The sequence below is a fragment of the Olea europaea genome, unplaced genomic scaffold (assembly GCF_002742605.1).
Source record: "Olea europaea var. sylvestris unplaced genomic scaffold, O_europaea_v1 scaffold2623, whole genome shotgun sequence".
NCBI lineage: Eukaryota > Viridiplantae > Streptophyta > Magnoliopsida > Lamiales > Oleaceae > Olea > Olea europaea.
In genome coordinates this window covers 55,336-64,269 of record NW_019244565.1, presented here as the reverse complement: position 1 = coordinate 64,269, position 8,934 = coordinate 55,336, and the positions used below count along the sequence as shown (strand labels likewise).

The window sequence follows — 8,934 nt, the reverse complement described above, 5'->3', positions numbered from 1 at the left end:
ATTTAGGTTTTGCTGTTAGTACTCTCAGTAGATATATGGCTAATCCGGGCTCTGAACATTGTGATGCACTAAAGTGGCTATTAAAGTATTTGAAGGGTACAAGTGTACAAGTGACGTAGGTTTAAAGTTTAGTGCTAATAAAGAAAATATAAAATTAAAGGGTTCTATAGATGCAGATTACGCGGGAGATAGGGATGGTAGGAAATCTACTTCATCTTACGTGTTTACCTTATCTAATTCATGTGTTAGTTGGAAATCACAGTTTCAACATATTGTTGCACTATCCGCTACAGAATCAGAATATATTGCTACCACTAAAGCTATTAAAGAAGCTCTATGGCTTAGAGGTCTACTTCATGAACTATGTGTCTTGAATGATTATGTGGTAGTGTATTCTGATAGTCAATCATCTATACATTTATGCAAGAATCCCATTTTTCATGAGCGCACTAAATACATTGATGTTAGACTCTACTTCATTAGAGATATAGTATCTCAAGAGGTGGTAAGACTTGAAAAGGTCCACACTCACTACAACCCCTCTGATATGGGGACGAAGGTATTGTCACTAACAAAGTTTAGAAGTTGCAAGGAACTTCTAAACATTGATACAGGTAAATGATTTCCAATTTTTTATTAGTTTTCTATTAGAGGTATCACTAATGAGAGACAATTTTCTTTTGCAGGTCCTTTGACACTAAGGTAGAGGTTGTTAGGCAATTTGTTGTCAAACGACCCCCCGAGTTATGATGTAATGTCGGTTTTATTATCAATCGACCTTAACCATATGATTGATTAGTATATCGACACAATTATCGAGACAACCCAACCCACATTCGTATGGACCGTTCAAAGTAACCTATTGTTAATAGTGTTGCTCATGGTTCGTCCCATATCTTTGGAAGGCTATGTTATTAATTTGAAGCCCATTATTTTTTGAGTCGAGCCTTGTTTGGTCCACAAATTAACCCTAACCTAACTTACCTTGTTTGGATATTTACTTGGCTTATATTCTTGTCTTTCTCTCGGCCTCCATAGTAGTATGCCCAATCTCTCTCTGTGAGACTTACCTCTTGGTTCTTTCATCTCTTCTCTGTGACCTTTGTGGTTAATTCTTAGTGAGCATATTATTGGACTTCATCTTCCCAACCTATAGCAACCGGAAGTGGGGCGCCTTTGGTGGTGGTATTGGAGTTGTCTCAACCTTGGTGGTGTCGACAAAATAGGTGAAACTGAGTCAGGTTTGAACTTGGTGTTTGCTGGAAATTGGCACTACATTTACAAATTTGGTTGACAAATAAGTGTTGTGAAAATATAGACCATTAATTTCTAATGATTTAAAAATCTATTTTTGAAATAATTGGTGTAGATATTATTTTGTCACCCAACTTTATACACACAGCATAACTTATTACCTTATCCCGTATGGATGGTCAATAAAAAAGTGGAAGAGAGCATAAATTAATATTGGGCCTGTTAGTAAAATAGGTCGGCCTTCAAGATAGTTTAATATTTTGTAAAGAATAAATCATTTTATTTGGGAAAATCAGACATGATTTTTCGATTTAAGGTTAATCGGTTGGTGTAACAGTTCATTCGACGATTATTAATTTTTCGATTAATGTATGATGACTAGATTGGATTTGAGATTGGTTCATGGTTTTTTCGATTGAACTAACTGATCCGGTTCGAATTTTATAACATTACCTAGCATAGATACATACAGAAAAAGAGGTGTGTAGGAGTGGGCGCAGACCAAACTAGAACAACCCAAGTAGTTATGGTTTGGTCCGATCTGATTCGATTCTTTATATTAAAATTTTTATAAAAAAAAAAGTATTAAACTACTTGTAAGATTAAAAATAGATAAAATGGAGTTAACTAAATAAGGCAACAAACAAAAATGCACTACAATGCTCAGAGATCAGTTAATAAGGGCATAAAATTATTAATAAATTGTAAAATCCATATGAAAAATAATTGTTAAGAAAATTTATACAACAATATTTATTAAAAATGTATGTTGTAATAAGATTATCTTCAAGGAGAAGATCTTGATTTTGATGGTGGACCACTTTGAAAACAATGAGAAATTTGGGGTTTTACCAAAGATTGAACTAAAAATACACTTTTCTATTGGGGTTGCATTTAATCAATGATTTTTTTTGTAAAGTATTCATAAAATTATTTAGATTTAAATATTGATTACCCATTGATTTTTATTGTAAAAAGAAAGGAGAAGAAATATATGGATAGAAAAATTTCTGCATGAGATAATTTTAGGGTTAGTGTTCAAATATTTAGTGCATTTCGTTAGAGAAACTAGGGAAATCGAGTTCACTATTGGATCTAAAGATAGTACCAAAAATCGGATTGAAACCGATCAATACTCAATGCATTTTCCTAAAATCAATCCATTTAATAAAGGAATAGGAACCAAACCAACCAACTCTATCTAGTTTGGGTTTGATTCTACTGGTTAGGGAAAAAAGGCCAACTCTAGGCGTGACAGAGCAAGAGAGGGCTTTCACTTAGTCAAAGGTGTTGGCGTGGGAGAGATAAAGTGAGGAAATTTTAGAATAAAATGTCGAACTATGTTTAATTTGTGTCTTTTATCTTCTTGGCTTTCTTTTTGTCGTCACGTCTGCCAATTTTATCTTGATGGAAATATAGAATAGAATGTAGTTGGAGTTGTAAGTTGGATTTTGACTACTTTTGTGTCACCTCAGCTACGTGTTGTCAAGCTTGCCATGTATACATTCACTTTTATATTAGCTTTGACATCCTTCCGCGTGGTAGTCATCATAGCTTTTGATTTTTTCCAACACCCTTTCATATCATTGACAAGATTTTGACACATATGAAAAATGTCATCCATAATGTAAATTAAAATGAACATTTAGAATAATTCACACGCGTTTTACCCAAAATAGGGGTCGGTCTATGGTTTATTCCAATGGAGCAACAAGTTGAACTTGTTTTTAGTGAAAACTTGTGAAATCGTTAATAATAAAGAGTTTTTTCAGACAGTAAACCGAAAAATGAACACATTTATCTAATAATAGACATTTTTAAAAATTCCAAGAGAACATTTGAAATAAGTAGACATTGCTTTTTATTCCTGTAATGTATTGTGCTTGAATAAATTAAAATCAAGATTCTCGCAAAAAGAAAAGAAAATTTTTAATCTTTTATCCAAGACAAAAAATCTTCAAAATTCTTGTGCGAACTCCCTCCTTTTCTAACACTATTCAAAATCTTTGCTTGTAGATCCAACACCCTTTCTTTAAATCCTTCATCACCCAACACTCTTTCCAACTTATTCTTTATTTCGTCACGTCTGATGATACCATTTTCATCCTTGTTCAGTTCCAATCCAATCTTCAAATAATCACAAATATAGCTCTGATTGAACAACTGATCTCCAAAATAGGGCCAACAAAGAAAAGGGATTCCATTACTTATGCCTTCAAGGGTAGAATTCCAACCACAATGGCTAATGAAACAAGCAATAGAAGGATGTGATAGGACTTTTTGCTGCGGCGCCCAATTCACTATACAGCCCCGACGATCCAGTCTTTCTTTGAATCCTGTTGAAGAAAGAAATTAATTAAATAACACCACATTTTCCTTCTTAAAAAGTTAAATTTTTAGTTGAGGTGCTTCAACACGGAAGTAAAGATTATGAGATCATCTCTCTGCCACTCAATAATGAAAAATGTGCATTTGTACTTTTTTTTTTTGTTATAAGCTTTAGATGGATATATCTTTTAAATGAGGTGGCCTAATGAAACCTGTTGGGTAAGCATTGTTGATGTCTCCAACTATGTTTTCCCGCACAACCCACAAAAATGGCCTATTGGTGAGTTCAAGGCCAAGGGCCAATTCTTCGAACCGAGTGCGGTTAAACACAGCGAAACTCCCGAATGCAACATAAATGACAGATTTGGGAGGTTGTTGGTCAAGCCATGCCAGACAACCTGTTGAACACAAAAATCGAATACTATGAAACTAAAATCACACGTCGCATCTTTCATGGGAAAATAAAATCAGTCTGTATATTATCGGAGTTAGTTGGAGCTGAAAAAGACAAAATTCAAACAAATTTTTATTTTCCCAATCTTTACAATTTAATATTTTAGATAAGGTATTTAACACAACCTGAGTCTTCTTGCCAGAAGGAGCCGGTTGATTTTCCAAGTCGGTTGCTTGCAAGAAGAGGGCCTATGGCTAAGAAGTCAGGATATGAAGCAAATGTTCCAGACTCCAAGCAATTTGATGAGTTGCAGATCAGCCTTTCTGCTAATTTTGTTGGCTTTATAACTTTTACGAAGAATTTAAAGACGCCTTTTTCTCGCTTATGATCACCTGCACAGTTCCAATGGAAATCCGTTGGTTTTATGAAAGGCATTGTTGGCGAAAGTTGAATACTCTGCATTTTCATGGGTTGTCCTGGAAAATTCAGCATTGTATTAGTACAAAAATAAGAAAAGAAAAAGAAATTACAGGTTCTCTCCAACGAAAAGAACAAGAAAATAATAAATCCATATGCAGAATGTGAGCCGATTTACACATGAACTATTTTGAGAAATATCAAAAATCAAAATGAAGTTGTGCGGTTAAGTTCCCATTTCAATGGTCGCTCGTGTTCAGTATGGTTAAGTCCCTCCAAGTCATCCCAATGCCTGCAACGAAAGCTGGGGTAAAGTCTCCATTTTTCCCTCCGGCGTTTGGTATAGTTCTTTGAGTAAAATAGCCTTTAGAGAGAAACCATGTGGCAGAATATCAACAAAGGATAGAGGGATACACTAATCTAGGTGAAATACGGTCCATTTTGGATGAGGTAAACTGCATGGGGTTGTCTCTTAAAAAAAAAAAAAAAAAAAAAACCATGTTTGTCGAGCCTTGACCGTGGCAGCTCCCCTCCAATGGAAACAGTTTTGTCTTTTTCAAATGGGCGATGGATCCATGGCTTTGTAAACTCAAACGGCTTACTGGACATGGTTTGCGGGTGACCAGTTAGATCTCCGTCAGGTAGAAAGAGAACTGGAGAAGGGGTGCAGAAAAAAAGAGTGTGAGGGAGAATGAGAGACAGAGAGATGGTGGTTAAGCTCGACTCGCTCCTGGCCTGGCCAGCGGCGAGTTAGGTTGAATGTGCCAATGTTAAATTGTTTAATAATTGGGCTTAGCTAAAAAACCACGTATCATCATGAAGACAAGAATTATATATTATTTAAGACAAGGAAAAATGTAAATTTGAAAAAGAAAAATCCAAGAACAGGAAGAAATAGAGATTCAACTATTATTTGAAGAATTATTATGCTCTTGTTTGGTCCCATCATTTCCAAACTACATTTTTCTCTCTCATTTTATATCAAACCCAGAGTATACCCACAAGAAACATACTATAGGGGATAGCACAAAGTATATTCAAACTCATGTTCTTCACAAAGTATGTATAATAAATTGAGATCTCTAAGGATTTTCGAGTCTACATATTAACAGAGATGCTGATTAACTCTTCCTCTTTGAAGTGTGGATAGACAACACCTCTATAAATATAAGAAACAGAAGTTCAATTCCTTAAAAATTTAGAACAAAAATAAAAGTTTAAACAGATCCCTTAGACCATCTCTACCCTCCACCAAAATCTGCAAACGAAAATATGAAACTATATATATACATATTTTTTTTTTTTTTTTTTTAAATGTAGTACAATAGATAAAAATACCACAATTAAAAAAATATAAAATCATGTTATTGAAAACAACGTAGTACATTTCGAATCTTGAAATTATGGTATGGCGAAGTCGACCTGGTGTCATAATTTAATGATCTGAATTCATATATTCATTCCACAAATGTTCAATTAATACATTTCGAAATCCAATGTGAGCATTTTTATCCTTGATTTGTCTATGACGAGCAAGAAATTGTTGGAATCGTTGATTTTCATTTTCAACGAACTCATCTTCTGGAGTAGGCACAAATTATGAATAATAATAATAATAATAATTATGAATTGAAATTTTTGTATGAAGTAAAATGACACAAATATAAACTTGTCATACATGAGAAAAGGGTGGCAAAATGGACTTTTATGGTAAAATGGTGCAAGTGAATGGTGTCCACAAAATGGTGAAAGATTTGGCGTTGGGTCGGAGTGGTGATTTTGGTGGAAAATGCTGGAATGGTGGAAGGGTTGGAATTGCCCTTAGATAAACTCGTACTGTTCTTTTGGAGAATACACAGAATTAAACGAAAGTCTTTATAATTATGTATGCTTTAAACTGCACTCACCATCACTATCAAGGATCCCGTCCTCAGTAAGCCTTGGAATTTCCAAGATCAGTGCCAATAACGCCACGGCAGCTGGCCAGAAAGCTGCTTTCTTGATTCCCATTTCCTCCGCAACCTCCAGAGCCCATGCCATGGTGACGTCAGCAATTAAACAGCTGACTTTTTCACTTTCGGAGCCATTAATCCGCTGAATAAGAGCCACCAGCTCGCCGGGCATGACATCGAAAATTGATTCCCACAACAATTCGATATCATCTCTGTCGTCAGAGGGTTTTAACCCGTCAGGTAACGAAACCATTTGTACGAGTTCTCGTACACTGTCTGCCTCCGGCAATGATTTCATAACCCGTTCGTGATTGAACTCAGTGTTGACAAATGTGATCTTGCAACCGTGTTCTGCTAAATTAAGTGCGAGCTCCATAGCGGGAATCACATGGCCTTGTGCTGGAAATGGTATAATCAAAATATGAGGTTTTCTCATTGTTTTTCCTTTCTTTTTTTGGCTTACAGATGTTTAGGATTCTTGATGGTATTTGAGCTCGTGGATAGATTCGATGTATCAAGCCAATTTGTACAATTCAATGAGTGGTGCAGGTGGAAATGAGATAAAGCTCTTGTTTGTTTGAGTTTCATTTTTCAACCAAAATATAATATTATACGTAATTTCTTATTTTTAATCATACATTTTCCATCAATATACTATCCAAAAATTTATTTTCTTCACAAAAATTGGGCTCAAACAAGGGCAAAATATGCTTGACCAACTATAGATTGAATCGTTTTTGTCTTCACGTGGCAAATAATTGAGGCAAATTAATTATTCTTTTCTCTATTCACGAGGAACGTGCAAGAGATTGTGATAAACGTAATTTGTGCACTTATACGAATTATATTATTAAGTTCTATATCGTCAAATTATTATATTTTACTTCACCTGGGTTAAATTTCTATTGTTTCAGTGTTGAACCCTTTACAAAGCAATTGTAAAAGAAAGAATAATGAAATTGAATGAAATATGCAATTATTAGAAATTAAAGGACTGCACAGTTAATCAAATTCAAGCATTAAAGTGCATTACTTCGAGGAATTGAAGCCTTGAAGGTAAATAACGCATTGAAATTAAATGGGCCTCGACTTGATTTAAATGAGACTTAAATAGAAGATAGTTGAGGCGTGGACAAGTTAGAATGCAAATTATCAAAGAGAAAAATTCATAAATAAGAGGTTAAATATCACTCATTTCAAAATTAAGAACAAAAGTTGCAAATCTTAAAAATTAGATATTTATTAAAATTTATTTATGATTTAATCAATTAATTATCTATTTTATTAATTAAATATATTAAGGTCATGGATCTATGCAATTTGATCACAATTAACAATTTAATTAGTCATATATTATTTTTTTTAACACAAATCAAATTTTTTATATGTGACAAATTATTTCACGATCACAATTTAAAATTTTTATAGGTCACAATTTATTCATTAATCAGAAGTCAAAAATTTATAAGTCATCATTTATTTATCAATTACAAATCACAGTTATTATAAATCACAACTTATTATATAGTCACAAATTATTAAATTATCGATCACAAATAAACAATTTTTTTGATCACATATTATTTTTTTATCACAATTTATCTTGCTCATTGATCAAATATTATTTATTAGTCGCACATTAACCAATTTGTCCCAATTAACCAAATAATTTGTGGCCACGCTAACACCTACAACCACCATTTCACCAACGCATCCACCACCACAACCACTGCTAGACCATCATCGCCGCTGCCATGATCATTAACACCACCGCCAGATGCACTGCTATTGCCATCGCCAAATCCACCCCCACCAACCTAGATCCACCATCAGCAGGGCCTGATCCACCACCGTCACTGCCAATAAAACCACCCCAACATTATCACACCATGGAGACAGCCACTACCAAGAACAAAAACCACCCCCAAAAACTCTATTCACGCGTGCAGCAAATTGCAATTTTTTCCAAATCTGACACCATATCAATACCCAAAATTCTGACCCAATTTTCCTCAAATCCGGCACCAAATCGTGACCCAAAACTCTGCTCATGTTGGGCGAAAGCAATGGGTGCACCTGTGATTGTGGTTGTGGGCTAAAATCTGATGGTAAGAGAAGAGGATTGAGAGACGGTGAGAGAAGAAGAGAAAGGGATGAGGTTTAGAGAGATAAATAATGGAGAGGGTTTGGGGTTGAAATTTTGTGGTAGATAAATTAGCTTTTGAATTGTTATATTTAGATATATATATATATATATATATATATATATATATATATATTAAAAATATCTGATTTTTGAATAAACAAACTTTGGATTGATTTTTGAAGTTAGATCTTAAAACGGGAAATACATGAAAATAACCCAAATAAAAGAAGGATTTTTCAAAATGACCTTTGACTTTTATAAATATTTTGAACTACCTAAAACACCCTTTAACAAATATTAAAAAATAACCCTTTATCTAATAAAAATCTTCTATTTAAGTCCTTAAAAAATCTGACAAGTAATTTTTCTAAAAATTTGTGAGAATTATTAATGAATAAATATAAAATAGAAAAACCCAAATATAAGAGAGGACCATATAATAT

The 8,934-nt window shown here is 33.9% G+C and overlaps 1 protein-coding gene across 3 annotated transcripts; it reads right to left on the bottom strand.

Annotated features, from left to right (window-relative positions):
* Positions 1-3,084: 3,084 nt before the first annotated feature.
* LOC111383191 (UDP-glycosyltransferase 83A1-like) lies at positions 3,085-6,857 on the bottom strand. 3 transcript variants are annotated; one of them, XM_023007270.1, is made up of 4 exons: positions 6,301-6,856; positions 4,162-4,368; positions 3,795-3,980; positions 3,085-3,590 (listed from the first exon to the last, which is right to left on the bottom strand). In XM_023007270.1, exons 1-4 carry the CDS (start codon positions 6,779-6,781, stop codon positions 3,184-3,186), a joined length of 1,281 nt encoding a protein of 426 aa, XP_022863038.1. In that variant the 5' UTR covers positions 6,782-6,856; the 3' UTR covers positions 3,085-3,183. The 3 variants fall into 3 exon arrangements, with proteins under 3 accessions (XP_022863038.1, XP_022863037.1, XP_022863039.1); XM_023007269.1 differs by having other exon boundaries at positions 4,162-4,452; positions 6,301-6,854; XM_023007271.1 differs by lacking the exon at positions 3,795-3,980 and having other exon boundaries at positions 4,162-4,452; positions 6,301-6,857.
* Positions 6,858-8,934: the final 2,077 nt, after the last annotated feature.